Raw genomic sequence first — 27,264 nt, forward strand, 5'->3', positions numbered from 1 at the left:
GCAGCCAAAGCCCAAGACATCACCAGCACAAATCTAGACCAACATTTGAAAAGGGCGGAACAGCCAAAATGTAAACATTGCAGTTTTTCGTTTGAATGCATAGAATATGGTGCAAACTAGCCCATAGTAATGAAAAAAAAAATTTATATTAGTAAAAGTTATTCTGAGATACTTGAAAAATGGCGGATTTCCATCCTGGTTATATTCACCAAACATGGTTCTTACGCTATTCTGTCAAAAGCATAGGAACTTAGCGAAATTTGTGTGAATAAGGTAGGTTTTACTCTATCCTTCATATTGAGTCAATATTTATTGCATTTTCATTTATATTTGCTGTAATAATGAATATTTTAATGAGAAATACGAAACAAGGATTTTCTACCTTTTGCTGGAGCTGTTGCTGTTACGGCCCGTACATCAGCCTGTTGAAAGGTTTATAGTGGAAATACGCCTTTCGAAAATAATCAGATGCAGGCTCCCGCGAGAGCTCTGTACCTTTAAATGTTTGTTCAATGTGTACACTGGAATAGCATAGAAGTGAATAGATACCACGTTTGTTTCTATTAAACCCTAATAATGCATAAAAATCATAATTAAATAGATTTTATTAATTTCTTTTTTTGGTTCCTTACTGGAAACCTAACAAAAGCGCATTTTCGTTATGAAACCTAAAAAATGTATATTAATAGCTGTTTTGCTCATATGTAACATGAAACTATTTGGAAGCAAATCTACTTCAGTCAGGCGTTTGTAAAATGAAACGTTAGCATCATTACTAATGCCTTTTAGTGAGTGGATCAGTACCTATACCGAGTTGAGGCAAGCTTTAAGACCAATTATTTGAGAGACGTTCTTTAAGAATCAGTCACCCCCAGAAGTGATTCACCATATGCTAATTATATTAGCTTAATTTGAATTAGTAAAATCGATTGTAAAACGATATAAAAACTCAAAGGTGCAGCCATTGACGAATACATAGACCGAAATGTCCGGTACAAAGCCATCAGAAAATCGGGCACCATGTCTTCTTCTTCATTTTAAAGAAAATACCCCTCGTGGGTGACGAATTACATTACATAAATATTTTACGAGCGCTGACTTACCCCTCTCGGCGTTTTGAGTGTTTTGACAGTTTGTCTGTTTGTTTTTCTCCCTCACCTTGCGTCGTCGTTTCGGTTTTGCATCGTGCATAAAAATATTAATCCGTATCGAAAATAATGTTTCTTTGTGCAGAATGAAGTGAATGAGAGCCGCTTCCATTAATAAAAACGGAAAGGATTTAGTTGACCGGAACGGTTCGCCGTTCGCTCTTATCATCGTCATCGAAAAATGAAAAATGGGCAAAAAATGTGTGGTGCACGGCTGCGGAAGCCGAACCGGAGATACGGTTTCATTTTACGGATTTCCGAACGATCCTGACACGTAAGTACTCTGTGATTGAATATGTATCTGAGAGCACCTAATATTAAGCAAGCAGTAAGGAAATTTGAGTTCAACGTCATGGAAAGATACGACATTGTTGTTTCATAAGGGCCAAAGTCTCAAACGTAAACATTGACTTTTTCCGCTGATTCCATTTTTCTCGTTTAGTTTTTAATTACAATTCGTTCTAAATTTCATACGGGATTTTTAAAATCGGAGTCTCATATGTATTGTTAGTCGCGAAAATGTTCTAATGTTTTAACTCACGTTTTTCTCTTCCATAGGTTGACAAAAACAGCATCCCTGGAAAAACGTTTGACTCTGCCACTAGTGCAGCTGCGAGAAGCTGTGAATCGATAGCGAACGCATGTAGAAGATGCGAAGCCGTTTACCGAACAAACAGCACGGAGATACTAACAATAGTTAATTTCCAGTGAAAAGGTTATTCTCGAGGCGAATCCCTGAAAATTATCAATACGTGCAATTCGATTCTAATGGAAGCCAGCCAGGAGATACCGAACCATTTGCTGGAGAAACAGTCTGTCGTGACTTCACGTCGTGATTGGTACAACGAACGAGGAACAATCCCAAATCGGTGCCGATAGAAAGAAATGAAAGACAAACTGTAGTAATTGAACTATTAGGAGCAAGAAAACAATCTGCGTTTCAGTGCCACCTCGCGGTAAAACAGAAAATGGTAAGTCAATTGATTTTTCCTTCGATACTCCTATAGTATTTACTTACTTAGCTTACTTAGTGTCTGTTCAAATATTACGTAACGCGAAAAACGATGTTTTTAAGAACCCTCACCCCTCGCCTCACCCCCTCGTAACAATCTGTAACAAATTTCAGAACTACCCCCACACTGTAAACCTGGCAATACTCATTAAGGAGTAAAATTTCCTCACTTTTCGTCGATATACGAAGCTGTCAAAATAATGGGTATTTTTATTTTTTAAATAATGCGTACTTTGAATCCATTTTATCGAACTGAATGTATACTCATTAATGGGTGAAAATCTTCTTGTTTGGATGCAAGTAACTTGATGTGATAAAGTGATCAAAATCCAGTGCAATAAATGGCGATAAAACGTACACGGAGATTTGAGAATACTCATTAAATGTTTTAAAATCACCCACCTCAAGAATCTATATGAAGCTGTCAAAAGATGGGTGATTTCCAAATTTGCCAAATGGCTGAAAAAGCCCATCTTCTATCTGTTTCATCCAGTCAACAAAGTGGGTGATATTCATCCGTTTATGGGTGAAAAATCTGTTAGCAGTTTTTCGAGACACTTCTAAATCGTTCGGTTTTTGAAAATTAATTGCCTGCAGTGATATGGCAAATTAAACAATAAATTCGAAAAACAGAGGACACACCCTTCCATCCAAGTCTTAACAGCCAACGTAAGTAAAATTTGAGTGTTTTTAATTTAGAGAAATGTATTAGAATATAAAAAATTAGTTGACAAAATCCGTTTCAAAATTGTTCCAACCACTGATCATTTTTTTGTTTTTTTTTTCAGATCACTCCGTGATGGATTGCTCGTGCATAAAAACAGTACAGCAGAGGACAATGTAAAGTAATTTGGATGCCTGGATTGAGACCTGAACGACCTCGATCGATCAAATTGCATGCTACTAGAACCTCGAATAGAACTTCTTTGGAATTTCCAAAAAATAGCTAACTATTTCATGTGATTTTCAATAAGTTGAGCTGGTTTAGTTAATTAAACTTGTGTCATGTATACAATAAGAGGAGTAATAAATACATACGTTTAATGTTGTACGCCCATTTCTTTAAAATTATTTATTTCGCAACAATCATCAGCGCTGAAATTATTTGACGGCAGATGGGTGTTTTTCACCCATCCAAAAGAATTTTTTTATTCGAGAAGGTGAGTAAAAAATACACATCTGTTTTGACGTACAAGCCTTCTTCCCATTTATGGGTAAAGCCACTTTACCCACCTTATGGGTTAGTCCACTTATCTCGAAGGTGGGTGAAAAAATACCCACTTCTGAGTGTTCCTATTTCTCCGTGAAGAATAAAAGTATTCTGCTGCTATCATCAATTATTTCAACATTCCTTTATTCCAGCTCAATGTGAAAACGAAAGAATCTCGTTGTTCAACCACCGGAGATATCAATTAAAAGCTATCATGAGCCTGGATACGTAAATCTGATCCGGATGTGGATCCAACGAATTGTTTCATCTGCATTTCCATTCCTGCTCCAATATGAAACAAGCATCCAACATATGATGTCGCCTTTTCATCTTGGAAATACAGAAAATCTAATGGTCAAATAAGGTAAAACCTTTTATTTTCATAATTTATTTTATAAATAAAAAATCAATACATTTTACTGATTTCAGCAAACGATCATGATCGAGCGTCAGCGAAACTTTTCATCCAAAATGCAGGGATCGGTTGCCGGGAGATGTGGTTAACTTTAAATTCAGCATTTAGCAGATGGTGAAAGTGAACAGATATTCATTAGGACAATGTGAAGGACGACGAAAGATGATCGCAGCACCGCGCAGCATAGATTGTCTACGATTTTAGGCAGTGCTTTGGTGTTTTCTTCTATGTCTTCTATGTATACATGCATGTAAACATTCCATTGAAGTTGACAAATAAAAACTAAATGCCTTTAAACATTAAAAAAACAAAATTTGATTTAATCAATTAATTGAAATACACTTATCTTTTAAAACGAATTATTGTACAAAACAAGAGTGAATTTTACCCATTTTGAAGAAAAAATTTCCTTCCGATAATGGGTAAAAGTTACTCTTCAACCTGACGTACAGGCCATTTACCCATTAATGAGTAAACGGTGTTTACTCTTTTAATGAGTTGAACTATTTAACTTCATAATGGGTGTTTTTTTACCCATTAAAGAGTACTTTGACGGCACAGTGCACCTCTATTAGTGTCTGTTCAAATATTACGTAACGCGAAAAACGATGTTTTTAAGAACCCTCACCCCTCGCCTCACCCCCTCGTAACAATCTGTAACAAATTTCAGAACTACCCCCACCCCTATGCGCAACGCGTAACAAAAACAGTTTAATGAAAAAAGTATTGTTTTGGTAACATTTGAAACACGGTACAATAAATTATTATGTATTGTATATTGTATGAATATTTTTTTAAAATTTTAATATTTTTTCTCTGCAATTAATTTGCTACGCGTAACAAAATCTTAAAGGACCACCACCCCCTACATTTTGCGTAACAAATCTCGCTTAACTTTTCAAAAGGACCTAAGTAACATTTTTTCATGAATTAATTTAAATAGCGCAATCAACAGAAAAACATGAAAGCTTTTAATTGCAGTACTCAAATTAATTCATGGAAAAATTGTTACTTAGGTCCTTTTGAAAAGTTAAGCGAGAAATCGTAACAAAAATTAAACAACCCCCCACCCCCTACTGGTTACGTAATATTTGAACAGACCCTAATCTATCTATTTGTTATTGTTTTAGTCGAGCTCCCATATTTTGTATATTCGTACAGAGCTTATACTGGCAAAAAACCAGACATCTCAGTGTTTGATGAAGAGAAGAACTGTGCCCTGCGTTAAACCACGAAGACCCCGTTATTCGTATGAAAGCTACTCAGTTGCTTTCTATGGTTCATAAAAATCTTTCATCCGACTTGTTGTCCGAGACACAGACAACACATACTACTGCAACGACTGTGACCGGTTGAAAAACCATTAGGTAATTCCAGCTATTCTGGAGGGTGTTGACACTTGCCTCTATTAAACACTTCCGGCGTGGTTCGGCCGTCAAACTTTCCAGCTACCAGTTTTTGAACATTCCTTGTCCGAGCCAAGCGAAGGATGAACGTGCCAAATACAAAAAGTTGCTGGTGGCCAAGATGGATTCGTTACGATTGCTGGTGCTGGTAAGTATGTAGTGCACCCTTATAAGCCTGAGCTTATAGCCTCAAACGCAATGCCAGCGGAACGGTGACGGAAATGGCAAATTTGACAGAAAACATATGGGCTGACTGTCAAACCCTGCCGTTGCAGTCGCCGTTCCGCTGCATTGCGTTTGACAGAGATACATATACAGAGAAAAGTTTTCTTAAGCTGTAAAACTTGGAATCATATTCTATGTTTTTTCAATATCTACCTACTTGTGAGCGAATGATAATATGTTGATATACCTATTATAAAATGGTCCATATTTCCAGAAAAAAATATTGAGGAGCGTTTGACATACCGGATATGAAAAACACTTGGACGATATATGGAATACTTTGAAATTGGAGCTGATGCCAGGTGGTGGCAACAAGGAATATCTGATATTTGAACTGGCGCTGGAAACAACGACTCATCAAATTTACACAATTATCGACTGTAATGGGTAGCGTTGCGGACTAAAATGTTTGAAAACGGTATCAAAGTTCCACTGGCCTGTGCGAGAGGACCGTACGAGTCAGCACATTTTGTGGCTAATAAGCTTCTGCCTATGACATTATCCCAATTAAAGGAGGACGCAATCACGGAACATCTCGTGCTAAACCGAACGTTGTTGGTTTGCATGAGGAAGGAACATGACATCTTGAAATAAATGGATCAGCAGCCGCTCGAAGTTGTGCAAAAGCAGTTTGTCCAAATTCCAATTTCATCTGGGAATGCTGACCACAATCCTAACTATTTAGGAAAACATCCTAGATTTGAAGTGTGGCCTGGATCATTAATTGGAATCTACAGAAAACGACTTGATGATTCCCGGCCTTTCTAGATGGAAGAGATGAAGCGGAATCCAGTCGAAGAAACGGTCTAACAGGACGAGCATGTTTTCCCGAAACCGATGTTTTGCGATTTTTGGAGTGGGACGAAGAATATACCGTGGATTTTTCTGGCACCTGCAGCCAATGGTGAGTCTGATCAGATATGTTTTTATTTTTTACAGCGCGTACAAATAAACCCAAGGGTCTTTCTAAAATTACGTAACGCACCCTTCCCCTCGTAACACTTTTTGAATGGTGCACGGATAAAAATAAAAAAGCTAAATAGATTATCTTTTAATCTAAAACCATATTCGGTCTATCCACTCATTGAAAAGCTTAGATAGACAATAATGTTAACTTGCTTAACCAAAGTTTAATCATTGGAATGCTTTTTTCAAAAATATCTAGTAGAGATTAATAATCATTTATTCATTGCAAAGTATTGATTTGACGTTTCAGAAATAAGATAAACAACATGTTTTCGGAATTTTTATTTATTTATTGAATATATATGATGCAATATGAGCAATAAATATACAAACAGTATTAAATTCAACATTGTGGGGTAGGGTAACAGTGAAAGAAAAACAGTTCGAATCAGAAAAAAAAATATCCGTCGTGACCCGACTATTCCGAATTTTCAACAAACCAGACACATCATCTTAAACGACGGAACGGCGACGGTCAAATCCTGCCGTTTCCGTTCCGTGCAACAACTGATGAGCGTGTTCTGACATTTATTCCATGTATTTTCTGTCGAAGCACTCCGCTGCGCTCACTTTTACTTAGGGGGCTTTACAGTCTGGAACGTAGCACCAAATTTATTCCGTATCAAAACTATCACTATCGGACGACCTGATTTGACCCATACAAAGGTGCTGTTTCCGTCATTAATCAACATCTTCCGCCATGCGATTCTAGGCGCGATCAAATAATTCCCGCGAACCAAATCTATCTGTTCCGGCTCGACTCCCATCATCACCATATACAGCACACGTTGGAGCATAGTTGGACTTATTGCTGTGGAAATCAAAATATGTTTAAATTAATACTCCTCTACGTATTTGGTTTAGGATAACACTCACCGTAGGCCATCATTTCTCATTTTATTTTTAATCCTGCAGGCTCCTAGGGTATATTTCGGAACGGTTTGAACTAAATGGAGGGAAAAAATGACAAGTCCCAGCAGTAACGAAAAAATCAGAGAAAATAATAAACTCGATATTAATTACCCGAAAAGCATTACAATGATTAAAATAAAGTAAACAACGTTTATTTTGTATGCTCGCAGAAGAATAAAATTTAGAAAAGCACGAAAAATATTAAAAATTATGCTAGAAACATTTTTAATTTTTATCCGTGTGGGTTTATTATTTTTTTGTATGGATCGTAGCGCTCGGCTTGACCCCCTCCCTCCCCCTTCAGCGTTACGTAATTTGTAAAAGGCCCTCAACAGGAATTCCCGACAGATTGCATTTTGGAATCGGCCTTCTAAAATGGCGATTCAACCATTATGTTGAATTTTCATTTATTGTATTAAACCAAATATATTATATTAACAATATGGTTCACTTCGAGCTTTTCCATACAACGAAATGGCGAACCATTTGCCGGTGATAACAACATCATCTAGCGAGCAAAGAGGAATCTAAACGTGTTTTCTTCTTGTTTATTCTAGCAAATCTTCCTGCCAATTTACAGTGACAGTCATACTGTTGAAAAGTTACGACAGTGCAGGGATGTCCATACTCTCTTGAATAAATCGATCATCAACAGATCGATTTTTTCTTTTACACTTATTTCGATAATACAGAAAAATAAATTTTGATCCGACTGCTCCAATAGAAGCTGTTCCGCATACAAAAAAATGCTTGCGGCGCGTTAGAAAATATTGATTCAATTTCTTTTGGGTCGAAAATAATTGCAAGCATTAGCTAGTTTTTCGCAAGACTTTTTATCCATAGTTGCCAGCCTCCAGGTGCTAAATTAGTCGAGCTTTTCTCTGCATCCTCTGCAGTGATTTACCGGATTTGCAAGATTTTTCGTGATTAATTTGTCACAGGCCTAGCGGCTTCCCAATCATCAATTAGCAGTGGAAATGGAAAACATGCATGTTGTAAAATGGCTGTTACGTCACTTTTCCAGATTATGGCAGTATAGCTCTAGTAGCAGTAACTTATACTAAATGATTGAAATTTTGGATTGAAATTTTTTGTCATTTAGTATAAGTTACTGCTACACACAAAAAACAAATATTGTTTCCTGGAATGTTTTGCACTTCACATTTGAAAAGTGCTCCGTTTTCTAAAAAATAAAAATTAAATTGGTCTTTGTAAAAGTAGGTTTCTTAACTCGAAAGTTTTTTTCGCCTGCTCCCAATTTAAAATTAAAAGTACAACCATTCAACCTGAAAATGCTAGAAGTGTCAAAATCACTCAAACTTGATAGAAACCAGAAAGAGAAAATTCATTTACTCCTGTTTACTCAATCCCACTACGGAACATCAGATGGTTAAAATAAATAAAATATGTTACAAAAATGTACATTTTTGTACACCTAAACTATTGGTTGAATTAGTCTTTGACCCAATAGATTTAATACTTGCATAACAAAAAAAAGGTAAAATTTAATAAATATGTACCATTGCGTTATTTTTTAATTGGCAAGTGAAGTTTTTTTTTATTTTGTCCATCAATTAAAACAAAATTACCATAATGCCACTCCGTGTGTATCGTCTTTGATGCTCTCATCCTCTATCCGTCGCGAAGCTCATCGAAAACAAAATTGTCAACAACAATATCGCAACAATATTTACTGTTTCGTGGATTTTTTCCTATTTTGAGATCGTTCTGTTCTCTGAAGATCTCCGGAAAAGCGGTCCCGGAACGAGTGACTGGAATAGAACGGCACAATCAAGCAACAGATTTTCCAGAAGTGCTTGTATCAAACCTGAAAACAGCTTGCTTCATGCCTTTCCCAAGGTTGGTTCTGGCCTTCGGGCATAAAATGGATTGTTGCTTTTACGTGCGAAGAAACATCCAAAGAACCTCACGGAATGGAAGGTAGGTAATAATATATTTTTTTGAACATCATGGAAAATTTGCAAAGCGATAGAATCGCGTCGCGACTGTCGTGTTGCGTGTGTTTGGGGGAACCTTTATGCCAAAATTTATTTTTTTTACAGATCGGTTTCTGGTAATTATGATCATGAAAACATCTATGGCGGCGCATTATTTATCAATGTCTGCAATACTCCACCGACGAGCAACCTTGAGGGTATTTTACGGCGCTGTTATACATTGTAAAGGTTATTTAAAACGCGATTTAAAATCATGAAATAAAACATTAAGAACATTATATTTTGGTAAAAATAGAAAAGAAAGGGTGAATAGGCAAAGGAAGGGGGTAGGAGGCGCGGTGGGAGGTTCCTTCTTTGATTGAAACTATCCTTTCTAAATGAAATAATTCCACTCTTTTATTTACGATGTGATCATTTCCATTTGACAGTTCTACAGTTTTGTTTTAAAAGTTCAAACTTTAAATTTCAGAGCGTCATGCAACTTTTGAATCATGGTTGTCGCAAAAGTTACCGTACTTTTATTTTGAGCATTCACTACTCTCTACGAAAAAGAACCAATGCAACTTTTCATTTTTACCAAAGTTTTTTTCAATTTTACCAATGATTTTTCTTTCTGTGTACTAGCGCTATCCAGTTTTCCGCGAGCGGTAATGGCCGCCAGCTTGCCTGCGGGTTAGTCTCTGATTTGACATTTCTGGAGGTCAACTGCACCCACCGCTCCGAGCATTCTGACCAATGTGGCATAAAAGAAGGTGCTGATTGAGTGAATTCAAGCCTTTTTATATACCACATTGATCAAAATGCTCGAACGGTGGGTGCAGTTGACCTCCAGAAATGTCAAATCAGAGACCAACCCGCAGCAAGCTGGCGGCCATTACCGCTCGCGGAAAACTGGATAGCTCCGTTATAAGTTAAATTCAATCATCGACTTGTTAGAAAACCTTCGCACTATAAGTCCACCATACAACACATTTTGAAATTTGGTTTGAATTTGAAAGTCAAGTGTGGGGGGGGGTGTATAATTAAAAAAATTAATAATCCGAGGGGGGGGGGGAGACAAAATAGTCCTTAAATATTTGTATCGGCCTTAAAAGAAATCATATGGACTCGGTGACCAAACTTAGTTTCATTTACATATTGCATTATTTACTACAATTAAAGCAATTTGAAGGCCTTTGCTTTTTAACTGTTCAAACTGATCTTTTTTTTTTGGGACAAAATGCTTTTCAGGATTGGTCATGTTAGGCACTAAGGTGGCCAAAATCGGTACACTTACCCTCTATAAAAAAGTCAATTTGATTCATTAACGAAGTCCCCCCAGAAGTACTTGAATTATTTTCTACGATCGTATATGTTTAAACCGCGTGATCAATTTGGTTGACTGCAAACTGAATAGCTAGTTTGCAGTCAACCAAATTTCGAATTATCATATTGCGTTTTAGATCTAGCCTCGTTAGTTACATGAACCCGAAATCACAATCTAGTTACCAGTATTTCACAAATTTGAATGTGCGAATGAATAGGACGGTATGTACACGAACAGCAGGATGCGTCGAATCTCGATGTCAGCGTTGTTTTGTGCGGTTTTAAAAATCAATCTTCAGTTTAGTACATTGATATTCAATTTAAAATCTCAAAATATGAATATCATTCCATACTGCAGTGCATGGATTTAACATTTTGAAGTCAGATTCTTAAAAGATATGAATCTGTTTAGTATATAAAGTAAAATAATAATCATTCATCGATGCAAATCAACCGCAATTCCAAATATTCATTTTAACCATAGATATTCATTTTTTACGTTAGATTATCAATCGGCTCTTAAGGATCGGGCGGATAATTTGGTATGGAAGTTTGACAGCAGTAAAACGAAGATTTCCGTCATTGAGTATAACCTTGTTTTTTTCTCTGAGTCGATTCTTTGATTTTTTATTGTCAAATTTCCCAAAGAACCGTATTATTTGATGCCTCTAAATATTTTTAAAATTAAAACAACAAAAAATTAAAAATATATGGCAGCCAAACGAGGTACAGAATTGGGCCAATGTAAGATGAAAATCGGCAAAAAAGTTTGAGAACAGAGAGCGAGTATAAAACGAGATGTGAATGCAGAATATTAAGTATTAACCTCAACAGCAAATGTCTACCACAATTTTGCTACAACATTTGATTTTCCGTTGGTATTCGATTAACTTTAATCGATTATGTGCAGAAAAAAACATAAGACATCCCTAATTTTTGTTGTGATGACATTTTAAAGTGTCTGTGTTTACCGATCCTCATATTTTGGGTAGTTTCGTTTCAGCGTGTATCGATCCTTTTGGGCACGGATGGCGCCACATGCGGTGTCGCCAAAATTTCGTGAGAGTGAATCATATTGTTAATATAGTATATTTGATTAAACGGAAGAGATAACAGTTGAGTTTTAATAACATATTTGATATCGCCAACATTGCATAACATTTTAGATTTTTTTTTTTTCCAATTTCGTTTATTTGGTAGGCTCAGGCGTGTATAACACTTTACGGAGCCATTGTTCTTTGTGATATATACAATCAATATCATTTTATTATACGGTTAGTAAGAGGGGGGTAGAAGCCAGCGTACTCGTGGTGACTCGAGGTTAGTTAACAATGTTTAAGGATGGACGGGGCTTAGGATTTGGGATCAGGAAATTTCAGTTTCTCATCCGGGCATTTGGCGTCAGTGACGATGTGGCGTGTCGTCGTACTCGAGGAATGGTTCGACTGGGAGCATCTTCCGGATGGCAAGAGCTATGGGGCTCTACGGAACAAAAAGGCAGAGACAGAACAAAAAAACTTTAAAGAAAGAAAATAAAAAATGTTAGATTTTGATGTCAGAAGCACTTAGAAAACTATAAATGGCCTGCATATAGACAACATCACGATCTCCCAAAACACCGCGAACTTCCCTGAAGGGTTGTTTACCTCAGGCCACAAGGGTATCCAATAATTGCTCTCTGGAGGCGTCATTTTCCGAGCAGGACCAAACTACGTGATCGATGTCATCATAACCGGCTCCGCACCTACATAAGTTGCTATCGACAAGGTTTATTCTGTACAGATGTGCGTTTAGTGAATAGTGATTAGACATAAGTCTCGACATCACGCGAATGAAGCCTCGACTTAAGTCCTCACCTCTGAACCACGCTCGCCCAGAAACTTTTGGAACTATGGAAAATAGCCACCGTCCAAGTTCGTTGTGTGTCCAATTTCTTTGCCAACTTTGAAGAGTACTCTGACGGACTAATGGGAAAAACTCGTTGCTCGAGTATTGTCTATCATAAACTTCACCTTCCTGTGCGCCCACCTTTGCCAGCGAGTCTGCCTTCTCATTGCCGTAGATTGAGCAGTGAGATGGGACCCAAACAAAGGTAATCTTGAATGATCTTTCGACCAAAACACGCATCTGCTCTCTTATGTTTGTAAGAAAGTAAGATGCGTGCTTAACAGGTTTCATCGACCGGAGTGCCTCGATAGAACTAAGACTATCCGAGAAGATGAAATAATGGTCTACGGGCTGATTGGAAATTATCCCCAAAGCGAAGTTAATTGCTGCCAGCTCAGCAACATAAACCGAACACGGTTCCTGAAGTTTTCGGAAGGTGGTTGAAGCTACATTGAAAACACCGAAGCCAGTGGATCCGTTGATGCGAGAACCATCAGTGAAATATCTGTTGTTGCAATTGACATGTTCATATTTTTCAGAAAAAGGGAGGGAATAGATATTTGTCGAAGATGATCTGGTATTCCTTGAATAGCGTGTTTCATGGACAGATCGTATACAATTGAGGAACTGTCGTTGGTGAAGTGAATTCGATGGGGATTATAACACGGGAGACAAAGATTTGATGATATGTAGTTGAGATAAACTCTCAGGAATCTTGAACGACAAGTTAGTTCAAGCATATTATCGAAGTTATCTAGAACAAGTGTGTTACTTGTTCCACATTTGATGAGTATTCTAAGTGAGAGCTCCCAGTAACGGTGCTTTAAAGGAGTGACTCCAGCAAGCACCTCCAGGCTCATGTTATGCGTTGAATGCATGCAGCCAAGGGCAATACGCAAACAACGATACTGAATTCGTTCCAATTTGATCAGGTGGCAATCAGCTGCTGAGAGGAAGCAGAAGGAGCCATACTCTAAAACAGAGAGAATAGTCGTTCTATAGAGTTTGATGAGGTCTTCCGGGTGAGCACCCCACCATGTTCCGGAGATAGAACGTAGAAAATTGATCCTTTTCCGACATTTTTGTATCAAATACTCAATGTGGAGTTTCCAGGTACATTTGGAATCAAACACGACCCCAAGGTATTTTGAAGATAAAGATTGGTTGATGTCATCATTCAACAGCTTGAGTTTCAGTTGAGCAGGATACCGCTTCTTAGTAAACACAACCAACTGAGTTTTTTGCGGTGAAAACTCGATCCCTAAATGTCTGGCCCAAACAGTCAGATTATCCAGGGTACTTTGCAATGGTCCTTGCAAGACAGCTGCACATGGACCTCTTAGAGAGACCACGGCATCATCTGCAAGTTGTCTGAGCGTGCATTGTCCTTCCAAACAATTGTCAATATCTTTAACATAGAAATTATAAAGCAAGGGACTTAAACATGATCCTTGGGGAAGGCCCATGTAGCTAGTTCTGGAAGTTGTCAGAGTGCCGAGTGTGAAGTTCATTTGTTTTTCTGACAACAAATTGTACAAGAAATTATTCAAAATAATGGGTAATCCATTACTGTGCAGATTGTCTGACAGTACTTCTATGGAAACTGAATCAAAAGCGCCCTTAATGTCCAAGAATACTGAAGCCAATTGCTCCTTGTGCGCAAAGGCCAGTTGTATATCTGAAGAAAGCAACGCTAGACAATCGTTTGTTCCTTTCCCAAATCCAAACTGAGTATTTGAAAGCAATGCATTTTCTTCGACCCAATGGTCGACTCTTGAAAGGATCATTTTCTCCAATAATTTTCTCATGCATGATAGCATGGCAATCGGTCGGTATGAATTGTGATTAGACGCTGGTTTCCCAGGCTTTTGAATAGCTATTACTTTGACCTGTCGCCATTCAGGTGGCACAATGTTGTACTCCATGAAACAGTTGTACAGGTCAAGTAATCGTCTTTTTGCGATATCTGGGAGGTTTTTAAGAAGATTGAATTTGATGTTATCGCATCCCGGAGCAGAGTTATTCGATGAAAGAAGAGACATAGAAAGTTCCAGCATTGTGAATGGTCCACCCAAAGAACCGGGATCAGTGACTGATTCTCGAAATAGCGGTTCTGCTGGTACGGAATCTGGGCAGACCTTTTTGCGAAGTTGAATATCCATCGATTGGAGTATTCTTCACTCTCATTGGTGGAAATGCGGTTCCGCATGTTGCGAGCCGTTTTCCAAAGTGTTGTCATTGAGGTTTCTCGTGATAGTCCCTCGACAAAACGTCGCCAGTAGCTACGTTTTTGCCTTGAGATGATTTCTGAGTTTTCTTTCGTGCCTCAAATACTCTTCAAAAAGCTCGGACCTTCCGTGTTTACGAAAGGCCTTGAAGGCATCAGATTTCTCAGAATACAACTTAGTACATTCATCATCCCATCCAGTAGTGGCTGGTCTTCTGATGACAGATGTACTTGGAACGCGTCGTTTCTGAGCTTCTAGTGCGCTTTTTTGAATCAACTCAGTAAGGAATCGATATTCATCCAAAGGTGGAAGAGTATCAGTTGATTCAATACCAATTTTTACCGCCGATGCAAATTTTTGCCAGTCAATGTTCTTCGTGAGATCGAAAGGAACATTAACTGGCTCAGATTGTTGATAGCCACTCTTAATTGTGGTGACTATCGGCATATGGTCACTACCATGGGGATCTTGAATTACCTTCCACGTGCAATCTAATGATAGTGAATTTGAACATAAAGACAGATCAATACGGCTTTGTTGACCATTTGGTCCTATTCGAGTTACTTCACCAGTGTTCAAAATATTCAAATTGAAATCGTCACACAAATCATAGAAAATAGGCGCTCTATAATCGTCATACGTTTCGCCCCAACCAATACCATGTGCGTTCATATCACCCAATATCAATACTGGAGATGATAGGAGGGAGACTGCGCTCCAAAAATGTCGACGATTAATAGAGGCATTTGGAGGAATGTACACTGAAGCTATGCAAAGATCTTTATTCTTTACATTTATTTGGCAAGCGACGATCTCTAGGCCATTAACAGTCGGAATGGGAATTTTGTAGAAGGAGTAGCATCTGCTGATCCAAAAAAGAACGCCACCATAATGATCATCCCGCTCTTGGCGAATAATAATAAAATCGTGGGAGTTGGTTTCATCTTCAGAAAAAAGCCATTTTTCCCAGACTGCAAAATATATCGCAATCGGAATTGCGAATCAAAAACTTGAATACGTCTAATTTATTTTTCAGGCTATGACAGTTCCACTGCAGCACAGTGATTGTATCTTGGGTATAGGCCGTATTATCCATCGAAAGATACAATTCCTGCAAGAAGGGCCATGAAACAGTCAATTGCTTCAGATAACTTTCCACTGTTGGTATGAAAAAGGTCAATGATAGGCCTCAATGAATTCGGAATATTGAATAAATTCAAAAACGGTCCACAAGGTCCTTAAAGGAGATCAATCCTCGCTTGGACGGAATACTTTTACTAGAAGTGCGAATTACTTTTTTTCTTTCATTGTTTTTCCTGGCCGGTTGTTTCTTGGAAACATGGGTTTTTGGCAATGGCGGGAATGCCTTACTGCAACTAGGATCAAAAGAAGCAGTAGGGACAGGTTGCTTCAGGATTTTAAATAAACCCCATTACCTTCAGATTTTGCCAAGCTTTTATGGATGATTTTGTTCTCTTGCGGCGCGATCCCGGGGAAGACGGTTGCTTCCTCTTTTCGGGCACGTGTACCTCCGCAGAATCATCCATATCGGCTGCGTCAGAGTCCAATTCATCAATGGAGATGGAATCATAATAATCACTTATACGAACGGTGGCTGAAATACCAGTCGATGAAGTGGCTGTGGAGGATGTGTCTTGCAACTTAACCATTTCCGCATACAACTGCTTGGAGCGCTGTACCAACGAGCGCTTCACTTTTTGGGTGCGCTTTTTGTACACCGGGCATTCCTGCAAACCATGGGGAGGATTCAAACCACAATAAGCACATTTTGTTGCCTGTTGCTGGCAGGACTCCTCCCTATGCCTTTCAGAACATTTGCCACAACGTGGTTTGTTGTCACAAAACTCGGCAGTGTGACCAAGTTGTTTGCAATTGGTACAATTAAATACCCTTGGCACAAAAAGACGCACCGGAAATAGCATGTTTTCAATATCAACATATTTTGGGAGCATCGAACCGGCGAACGTCACCCGAAGCGAACCTGACTTGGAATATACCTTCTTTCCATCTACCGTGGCTGCTGAATGCAATTCCTTGCAGTCCAGAATATCCACGGTAGACTCCATTGCATTCTTTAGGCGGCCTTTTCCGCAAGTACATCCTTGCAAGTCAGGCTCGCTGCGTTGATCACACCTTCAATTTCGACCTCTCGCGAGGGACATAAACCATATATTCAACATTGTACGCCCTGTCGCCAGCAATTTCATTCGCCACCTGGTATGTAGGTGCGGTGATGCGTAGTTTGTTCCTGTTGATCTGGCTAAAATCAAGCTTCGGAAAACGACGCGTCAAATCTCGTTTAATGCCGAGAAAATCTAGGCTTTTTACTTTCTGCCGAAAGTAAACAACCCAAGGCCCAGGCGAAGCCGCATGGTACAATCGAGTGCGCCCTCCATCTTTAGCAGGCACATTGCCTTCTCCAGTCTCCTCCTCCATTCTCACCCCGCAAGGTGGAAGGATAATTTTGCTTATACTAACTTAGAACTAATAGCAAATTAGAAAAAAAACTTTAAAAACTAATACGATTAATTCTAAGCAGTCCCACTCTGTATCAAACAGAAGGGAGAACAATAAAAGTTTTGCCACTTATCTGCCCCTGCTGCTGTAGGTAGCAGCAGTAACAATAGCCTGCTTCACTGGCGTCGCCAGAAGCAGCTACTTCACTCGCCGACAGCGATCGCCTTGGATCCGTAGGTAGGAGCACCACACAATAGCCTTTTCACTACCGAACACAATCCGCGATGAGACACAGCACACACGTCTGGCTCGTTCGAACTATCGGCACGGAATGAACATTTTAGATGCGCGGCTACAAAGCAAGACTATGCTGATGGTGACTGGGTTCGATTCCCGATGTCGGTCTAGGCGATATTTTATATGGAAATTGTCTCGACTTCCCAGGGCATAAAAGTATCATCGTGTTAGCCTCATGGTGAAATGGTGACTTGGCTTAGAAACCTCACAGTCAATAACTGTGGAAGTGCTTAATGAACACTAACCTGCTAGGCGGCAATGTCCCATAGTGGGGGATGTAATGCCAATGCAGAAGAAAATGTACATATACTATATATAATAGTCTTGTAAATAGCCCTGTTCGTCTGTCCGGTGACTAGCCAACCAACCAAACGCAGCACGCACAAAAAATAAAATATTGGACACCTCAATTCTTTTTTACTATCAGATGCAGAAAACAAAACCAGTGACAACCTTAGACAACCAGACACAGCATTTGATGAAAAAAAATCACAGAAAACAGACGTTAAAAATTTTGTTTTTTTTAATGCTTCACTGCCGTAAAAAACCTTCCGAAGTTTATTAGTTTACCTTATGAAAATTAGCCACAAGGAATCGGTTTGAAAAACATAAGGTAGCCTTATGAACCAGAATGAACTTTGGATGAACCAGGCCCATAATAAGCATGTATGTTTATCTTAAGTTCGCCTTATCAATTTCATAAGGCAACCTTATGAAATTTCATAGTGCACTTTATGAAATTCTAACGATATAATTATATTTTTTTATTCATGATTCAGTAAAAAATAAAGTAATTTCGGTAAATTATTATACATAACTAAATATAATTCCGATAATCATTTTAATTTGATTACAAATAACATGTATTTTAAATACAGATGTTGAGGTACGGTTTATATAAATATCGTCAATGGTTGATAGAACAAACGGATCACTCTGAACGATTTTAAATTATAGCTAAAATATACCTATGAATAAAACTCTCGCTTATGGATTTCCAGAGAAATACACACAAAAAAAAATCGTTGGTAAAATTAAAAGAAACGTTGGTGAATTTAAGAAAAAGCGTTAGTGATTTTCAGTAGAAAGTTCAGCACTGTCGGATTAACAATCGTAAAACTGTTGTTTCAGAATTGTTGCCTTTGCTATTATTTTAACTATTCACGACTGTTGAATGTATTAATATCTCGCGCTTAGTTTCATAGGGGCGTAACTGTATTGATCGATTTCTCTTAATCGATTTCATATTTTCCTAATAATTCAATTGTTTCAAAAGCTACAACCGTGATTATTGATTCTGCTGCAAGATACAATCATCCTTTATCACACCAAACCATTAAATCATCGACAAACTAGCGCAATTCGGTTCAATAACAAAAAGAAAACATCGACGAAGAGAAATCGATCAATACAGTTACGTCCCTATGAAACTAAGCGCGAGATATGTTCTTAAAATAAAAGTTTATTTACCTTTCGTTTTTACTAATTTACCTTGTTAGCTTTCATTGTGTTTTGTTTTGTTCATTAATAATGAAAAAACAAAAAAAAAGAAACGTTCATATGTTCATGTTGTTTTATTGTTTAAATCCCACTTTTGCTTCTAAATTAAGTTTAAATAAAATAAATCCCATAATTTTCTCATATTTTGAATCAATTCATTTGGGAAAAATGTACCGGTGATTCTGTCCTCTCCACCTCGACCAGCAGCGACAAGAGAAGTAACATGTCGAAAATCCTCGGCGGTAGCTCTTCTAAAACGGTGTGCTGCGCAAAGATTGGGAAGAGCATCCCTGAGAGTCCTTCCGTTGGAGCAGATTATCGAAAACGGTCCAAGTTTTAATCCATTTCCTGCAAGCAAAACAAGTCATTGTATACAAATAACCACATCATTAGGCCACGAACGCAATTGGAGGGGCGACGACGGTAACGGCAGGATTTGATAAAAAACATATGAACTGTGAAATCATGCCGGCGACGGTAAGCCGTTTTGTGCTATTGTGTTCATTCCTTATATTTACAATATAATAACGAACTTATCCACTCACCTGAAAGGACGAATGCAGCATATTTTCCAGCACCAGTGCCGCATCTTGAGCACCCCGTTCCACACATCGTGGAACCTGGAACCGGATGATTTGCCTTCGGTAGATAAAAGCTGCTTCCATTTCCATGAGTTTTTTTTTTCAACTGTCAGTGACTGAAAGTCGTGCGGGCTGCCAGTTACATATTTTTCTCCTGTCTGTGTTGCCAAAAACATGAAATGTTCAAGTTTATTTGATAATTTTACAACTTTTGTTCTAAGAGGTTACACTGGTAAAAATCAAAATTTTAAACTGAAAAAAACTTTTAAATCAATCAATTTAACATTTGACTCAAAAGTTTTAGCTCTTATAAACACCAAATTTTTCAAACTTTTAAAATAAAAGTAAGAAAATGTTGGAATCCCAACTTTTTTTTTCTCTGTGTATGTACACGTTAGTATATCCACTACGTCGGTTTTGGTACATCAGTCGTGGCAGCGTGGCAGTATCTTGTATCTGAAATATAGAAAAAAAATCTTGATTTATTCACCTAGCGATAAAAGTGCCTTTCCGAGTACTCTACTTAATATCCGTATTACGACCTGAAACGTATTTTAATGTAAGGTCTCATATATAAATATAATATAAAAAATGAGTTAGAGAATAAATGTAGAAAGCTATCAGTACACTCTTTGTCATAATGATTCATATTTGTCAAGTGTTCCAGATATCCATCCATATCCCTATTTAATTAGTCTACACAATGGGTGGATTAATTTGGCAAATATTTGTCATTAGCACCAAGCGAGTATGTACTACGGACTCAAATGAAGAAACTATGTTTAATAGCGCTCTTGTTGTATATCATGTACCATGTATACTGCATAAATGATCATGGACCATACAAGTCCCGGAAAGTTACTATGATTAGATAGTACGTATATCCATTGGCGTAACTACAGGGGGGCTAGGGGGGGCTATAGCCCCAGCTAGGATCTGGCTAGCCCCCCCCCCTAGAAAATTTGTTACTTTGGATAAGTATTGCACATATCTAGTCCAATGATTATATACGGGGGTAAATGCAGAGAAAGGATTGTCTTTATTATCCAATCCCTCTCTTCGAAACACTACAGCAAGTTGAATCTATTCGCTCAAATTTTTGAACTTCGAGCAATTGTTATAAGGCTTGCTCACGACAAAATTTGGACCCCTCAAAACACGTTATAACTTATGAAATACCAAAGAAAATACCTCATCATTAAGTGAATTAAAAAATTTATTAATTATTAATATTACAAGTACTTAATGGATAATGGACAATTCCTTGAGATTTTCAAGTTTTTCCAGGTTTTGTCAGTAATTGTTATCTAAATCGAGCGTATGATCTTAACCTTCCCAACTAACACCAATCCTAAAAGCTGCAGCGCATTTTAATTATCACTGTAGGCTTCTTGAGAAAGGTTCGGTAAAAATCTTAGATTTCAAGTAGAGGTAACTAAAAGTTGAATAAGAAAGGACTTTGTATTCTTTCGGATGTATTTTAGAAACTCCGCATACTTTAAACTCCTATTGTTGCTGCAGCAATGAAACCAGTGAAAATGTCTCAGTAGGCGTGAAACAGACCTACTGAGAGAAAATATGTGTTAAATGTTCCTATGTGTAAACAAATGCTCCTATAAGTTAATTTGTTGCAATTTTTTTAAACTAAATTGAAAATTAACGACCAATAAGTTGTATTAGGATGTAAAACTGATTTTTTATAAATCATCCTAAAAGTTATTCTAATAGAAAAGAGAGGTTAGTTTGTTGTGGTCAGATCGCCGTTTGAAAGCTCGTAGGAATTGTCAAGCCACTGAATTGAAAGCTGGCGCAAAGAGTTTAACCATTTAATTTATCCAATATTTAATTTATAATGTATTCTAGGTTCGAGGCAAATCAAAAAATCCTTTGAAAAATCAGGATCGTGCTTTACATTCTATTTACGGCCAGCGAAACACCTATGGTTTTCTGAACCTATCAAGAATTTTGGGAATCCTACGAGATTTCTAATTTTTTGTAACATTTAACATGTAACATTTGAAATATTTAAGTCGTCCATTGATATCTGGTAGACCAACAATATATATATATCAGTTGAATCGAGCGAAAATGGTAAACTTTCTGTGTTATGAGTGTTAAAATAGAAAAGTTTTAAAAAAAGTTAGCCCTCCCCTAGAATTTTTCATTAGTTACGCCAATGCGTATATCTAACTAGTGTAGTACTTGTCACAAGACATTTTAATATTCCGTGTATAGTAGAAAATCGAAAATTTGTTTTCAATAAAATGAAATATCTGCAGTTATCAGACGTCGCAACTCATTTCTGATTAGTGCGCATGATAGTACATCCATGCATGCATGATGCGCACTACTAATGAAATATTTCAAATTGTCGCGACTCGCGTCGCAGCGCGAGTGCTCAATCGCGCGGTCCGGTTTGGTGCCGGCCCGACAATACTACTTTGGCATAATACTTTGGCATGAAGACCGTTTGGTAAAAAATACATAAATAACCATACTGAAATTAGAGCCACTTCATCATATACATATTGAAAATTGAAAATTCGAAACATTTAATTTCTAAAATAATTTCTGAAGGATTTTGCATGCTTGTCGCCGCAAGTAGCCTTGTAGCCTTGGTTATCAGCCTTTTTAAGTGGTTCTCAAATTACTTTCAAGATTATATATATTTACATACCCGTTAAACATTCGATTGCTGAGAATCACGGATGCGCCACCGCTAGGAATTGCTGTTGCCACTTCCATCTCACCCCGCTGAGCCCATATTGCTTTTGATGTTATTATTATTTTATTATTGTTGTAGCCTACCAGAACTCCAATGTGCTGCAAAATAGTTTGAATTTCACTATCCGTAGGATATTCAGCGCAGATAGTTGTGTTGCCTACTGCAATTGTTCAAGGCACCTTATTGGCTTCCTCGCGGGATCGATCCTTCCATGATATGCTTACCCAGTTAAAGGTGGAAGTTTTGATACGGACCATGCTGCATGCACAGTGTACGGAGAGTTGGTCCATTGATCTGCATGTACTATGAATGGCAACAATGCAAACAGCATTCATTTAATTTAATAATATAGAAAATGCTATCCGGACAGGCAAATTTTTCAACAATATTGCCGTTAAATACCATGCTGGACCGCCACCTCTAGCGGGCTTATTGTTGCTACCTTGTCCAACGCTATCCGTTAGATCCGAAACCTGACTCCAGTGCCGCTGCACAAATCAGTTCCCCATAATTCGAAGGCTCCTCGAAGTATTTTTCATGCCACCGAGCTTAGAAATTGAGTTCGATATGAGGACAAGCTGACCGAATTAATTGGGAATGGCTTCCTGCTATTGGCAAACAAGTTCGAATTCATTGCCGAAGAAATGTAGATGCAGGCGAAAGGTAAAAGTAATACTTCCTGGTGTGAGGAACGGAGCTTCCTCGATTTTCATTTGAGTAGCCTAAAGAAATATAATGAATTATTAGCATTTAAATTTGTTTTTAATAAATAGCATACAAACCTTCCACGGGCTTCCAGGTTTGAACTCGGAGGAAGAATCGTGATAAGCATGCCAATCTTCACTAGCAGTATCGGTCGAGGAATTTAGCCATCCGTTTTCATTTCTTCCGCGACCGGTGGACCAAGTGCTTTAAATATGATTGGGATTTATTATTCGCATTGTTTAGGGTCTACGAGAATACTTACTTATCTCCTTTTAACCACTTAAACCACTTGATCCAGTAGTAGAAAGTATGGATTCCGTCGTCCCAGCTACACGAGAGAAATCAGTTATAAAGTGTGCCACGCCCTTTTCGACGGTGAGCAACTTCCACTTTCAGGCGAGATTGTTGACAGGTAGAACCGGTACCGATACTGCCGCCAAGATCCAGGGCCATTTCCGACACGCCATTGGTTCACGTTGGAAGTGTTTCCAGAAAGCTGGTGTTGTTTCACGTAGATAACTTGTTGGGTGTCGATTTGGTTCTGCAATCCAGCGATTTGTTGCTTCGTCTTACTTCTGTGGGTGGGCTCCAATTAATAAACCATCACTGTTATCATATGAACAATGTCGGTACATATTTGTTCTCCTTAGCTGCCTCTTGGATGATACCATTGTCACAGAAGGAATCTTTTATCGACTGTGAAAAAATATGGAAAAGATTACTGACTCGTTATACAATTATCTACAAGTGACTTGAGTCGGGAATTGGACCACCAGCTCCACCTGTAAAATAGTTCTTGCATGATTGCTGTCTTCTAACTTACCTTTATCTGTGATTACAGGTCCGAGTTGTCAACATGATCTCCACTGTATAATTTTGCCATCATGTTAATGTTGCTGTTTAAGTTTCCTGTAAAAGATCCATATAGGTATTAACTACAACGTGCCGGAAGTTGACTCTGTTCGGACGTCTTGAATTACGTTGGAGGTTATGCTAGCTTAATCTTGATCATCCGCAGATCCTGCTTTGTGTTACTTTGTGAATCGCTGGAATCCCATGCAGTTCTACTAAACCATCAATCCGTTTATAAAATCCCCAAGACAGATATAGAGCACCGGTTTCTAACAAACGGAAACAAAGCAAGATTGCTGTTTTACCAGTTTACCACATGAAAACCGTAAGAAAATTAAATATTTTAAACCGAGGACAAATGAACAACAAAAATATTGTACGTGGATTTCCCTATTGGACCCGACCGTTCGAAATAGTCGCTCGTCGAACGGTCGTTGAAATCGCCGTTTTCACCTTCACACCCATCTTCATAGTAAAATCTGTCAAAACTGACAAGTCTGCCACGTGCTTTTTGCTGTTTCCCTCGGACTTCTCTTTCTTTTTCTGATGTTTTGACATCTGTTTTGATAGACAAGGAGCAAAAAACAAGGTAATCTACCAAACATTTATTGAGTTTGGCAAACCTTGCTGGAAAAACGAACGTTTGAAATAGGCAAGTGAACCGACCTTCGAATCCATTGGTCAAGTAAATCCACAATATTTACGTCAGAAAAAGAAAATGAACTCGATCAAAATCACTAGTTAGTTTCATAAGCATTTTTATGTTTTCACATAATATTCAACAATGAATTTCATAAGGCGCAATATGAAATCATTATTGATTTATTGGCATTTATCGGTGAGTACAACATCTAAAGCTCAAAGTAAGAGGGAGCGCAACAATGAAGAACAGTATGGATAGGTGTCACAAGCGAGCGACGAGTATGAAGCGAACAGAAATTGAAATTTTAGTAGAGGGCCAGTTGTGAGAACAGCATTGTTGAAATCGCTGTTATTCTGCCTAACGTCCACCCAGGAACGGCTTGGGTAGTAGCATGGTGACTACTTATAGGATCCCTAATGATGCCCTCCTTTTATTATACTAATAAGAGTAAAAATAATGACAATAATGTTACAAAAATAAATTGTTTGTGGCTATTTTGAACTGTCAGTATCGCCTTTGAACCGTTCACATTGTGGGTTGGTTAGCGGCTAATGATCCTAATGATAAAATATGGAAAAACAACAACACAACTCCAATCTGCAAAATCGAAATGCAAAATTGTTCAGATCAAACTGACTTCGAAGATGCAGTTCCGGTCATTGTAGTTGAGTCACAAAACTTTACCCCAGTTGACGCCACACCTTCGTTAGAGAGCATCCAATCGAGAGTAATCGACGCATCTACACGCTTACATTGGTTTACCTATTTATGGGTACTTTATTTACTCATATATGGGTAAATGCGATTATACCAATATTATTAGTAAAATTTACCCAAAAAATCGGTGAAATTTACTGATGTTCTGAAGAAATCGATTCTACCTATATTTGAGTAATCGCAGTCACCCATATTTGGGTGAAAAAATGAAAATAAATAAATAAACAAAACCGAACTGATGGCCGCCTCGTCAATGTCGTGGTCGACGCAAGTTTATAAATTTTCCTTTTTTTTCATTGTTCGAGCAGCCAAAGTCGGTATCCATTGATTTGGGTACCTAGTTCCGAGTGTTCTTCATATGAGGTAGCTATTTTGTTGTATTTTAGGATTGCTATTTTTCTATAATACTAATTATCTATACATAACTTTCAGGATGGAACCTCGGTTGGAACTGTACGACTATCTCCAGTTCCGGCGAAAAGCACGATATCGACCTCCTTGCATACGGCAAAGAACGAAACTAGTTCCCGAACCATCGGTGGAGATTTTGTTGTGAGCCCCTGACCCCAAACGGTTTACCTTATTCTTCAGAAGTGCCAGTGTTTCGGACTGTTTTGCAACAGTTTCAGTTAGCTCTAGTGATGCAGAGTAATCGTGAGAAAACGAGATCGGTATTACAGCCATACAATTCGGAGGACATCCGCTGGAAACAATGACGACACCCAACACAGAATTCCCAAGTTACTAGAAAATCCATTGGACGCAAATAGATTTCTGGACAACTCCAACAGAAAGAACTTGACGATATTATTTCCAACATGCCGTCTCGTCTTGTCTTGGTGTTTCCGATCATCATTTTGGAAGTGCCATCATGGCAACGACAACAGATTCTGTTAATTCGAGAAGTAAAGGGATGCGGTGCTGTGCTACTATCCTATGATGCTGCTGACAAATCATCCGAAAAGATTGGATTGGTAAGTTATTTAGTTGAAGAAATTAACTTTATTGATATAATTTAGTTTTTGATTTTTATTTTCTAGATCACCAGTTGACATGCCGTCAAACTCCAGACCAGCATTGTGCTTCTGTTGTCAGGTAACTTAGGTTCCGGTGCTCCTTTTGTTCCATACTAGACGCTGCCGCTGAGGGATGTTCGTGTATAGTGTTATCTGTTCCTGCTGATGATTTTACAGTAGCAGCCAAGCATCCGGCAACATGAAGATTTAAGAAATTAAATCATACTATACAATGAAAAATTTAGAGCACGAATTCAAATAAAATAGATATTTAACTTTATATTTATTTATATAACCAATCCAGTGGCGTAGCCAGGGGGGTGGTTTTGGGCATAAAACCCCCCCCAGAGACAAAATTTTCAGAAGAAATTTTTTTTTCGAAAAAAAAAATGTTCGGAAAACCCCCCCCAGACCAATTTTCTGGCTACGCCACTGAACCAATCAAATATTTTGCTTTATAGTTATTTATATTATGATCCCAAAACGATTTCAAAATAAAAACATGAAAATATCACTCATATTTGAGTGAATTTCACCTATAATGAAGTACTCATAAGTAGGTAAACATTACCAATATTTCTATGAACTACTTGTACTCAAATATGAGTAAATGGCACTTCACCCATAAATAGGTATGTGCACTTTTTCGAGATTATAGGTACTGTTCACCTATATTTGGGTGAACTGAACTAAGCGTGTACCGTCATGGACACTGCGGATGACAATTTACTGCCAAACTCGGACCCGATGTTTGCACTCCTGTTCACCAAGTGAAAAGCGTGACTAGCGTAATTCAAGAATTGCATGAAGCTGACCGAGAACTTTCCGAGAACCAAATTCCTCGAGCCCAAAACAAAGTGAGAATGTTGGACATTTTGATGAAGTAGCTTGTACTGAAAAAACTACCGAGTTGAGCACGCAGCAATCAGATGAGTTGGAGTGGAATTAGGAAATTGTGAAAGCACCGAAATGAACCTACGGTCGTTCTTGACAGAAACAGTTTTAATCGATCCACCGGACAAGCTTAAGGTGGTTGACTCCCATGGCTGGCGCTGGGTACATGAAGAAGAGTCCGATG

At 38.1% G+C, this 27,264-nt stretch overlaps 1 protein-coding gene and 4 long non-coding RNA genes across 8 annotated transcripts in view; 3 read left to right on the forward strand and 2 right to left on the reverse strand.

Moving 5' to 3' along the window:
- The window catches only part of LOC134212138 (thyrostimulin alpha-2 subunit-like), a 125,668-nt gene extending 123,858 nt beyond the window's left edge, over positions 1-1,810 (reverse strand). Inside the window, exon 1 of the mRNA XM_062689733.1 lies at positions 1,690-1,810. Within this exon, the coding sequence (XP_062545717.1) occupies positions 1,690-1,723 (34 nt within the window). The 5' untranslated portion in view covers positions 1,724-1,810. The remainder of the gene's footprint in view (positions 1-1,689) is intronic.
- LOC134212141 (uncharacterized) lies at positions 1,173-23,964 on the forward strand. 2 transcript variants are annotated; one of them, XR_009979199.1, is made up of 5 exons: positions 1,173-1,422; positions 1,707-2,119; positions 4,916-5,333; positions 5,631-6,320; positions 23,800-23,964. It is a non-coding gene; the product is annotated as an uncharacterized LOC134212141 (long non-coding RNA). The 2 variants fall into 2 exon arrangements; XR_009979200.1 differs by having other exon boundaries at positions 4,947-5,333.
- LOC134216240 (uncharacterized) lies at positions 8,933-9,527 on the forward strand. Its single transcript, XR_009980570.1, has 2 exons — positions 8,933-9,235; positions 9,358-9,527. It is a non-coding gene; the product is annotated as an uncharacterized LOC134216240 (long non-coding RNA).
- LOC134212142 (uncharacterized) lies at positions 19,932-24,065 on the reverse strand. 3 transcript variants are annotated; one of them, XR_009979202.1, is made up of 6 exons: positions 23,939-24,065; positions 23,782-23,867; positions 23,221-23,644; positions 23,036-23,162; positions 22,206-22,975; positions 19,932-19,984 (listed from the first exon to the last, which is right to left on the reverse strand). It is a non-coding gene; the product is annotated as an uncharacterized LOC134212142 (long non-coding RNA). The 3 variants fall into 3 exon arrangements; XR_009979203.1 differs by lacking the exon at positions 23,939-24,065 and having other exon boundaries at positions 22,206-22,351; positions 22,478-22,975; positions 23,221-23,654; positions 23,782-23,883; XR_009979201.1 differs by lacking the exon at positions 23,939-24,065 and having other exon boundaries at positions 23,221-23,654; positions 23,782-23,882.
- A 1,206-nt stretch (positions 24,066-25,271) lies between these two features.
- Positions 25,272-26,660, forward strand: LOC134216241 (uncharacterized). The gene is made up of 3 exons (XR_009980571.1): positions 25,272-25,533; positions 25,603-26,144; positions 26,211-26,660. It is a non-coding gene; the product is annotated as an uncharacterized LOC134216241 (long non-coding RNA).
- Positions 26,661-27,264: the final 604 nt, after the last annotated feature.

This window comes from Armigeres subalbatus, chromosome 2, assembly GCF_024139115.2.
Source record: "Armigeres subalbatus isolate Guangzhou_Male chromosome 2, GZ_Asu_2, whole genome shotgun sequence".
NCBI lineage: Eukaryota > Metazoa > Arthropoda > Insecta > Diptera > Culicidae > Armigeres > Armigeres subalbatus.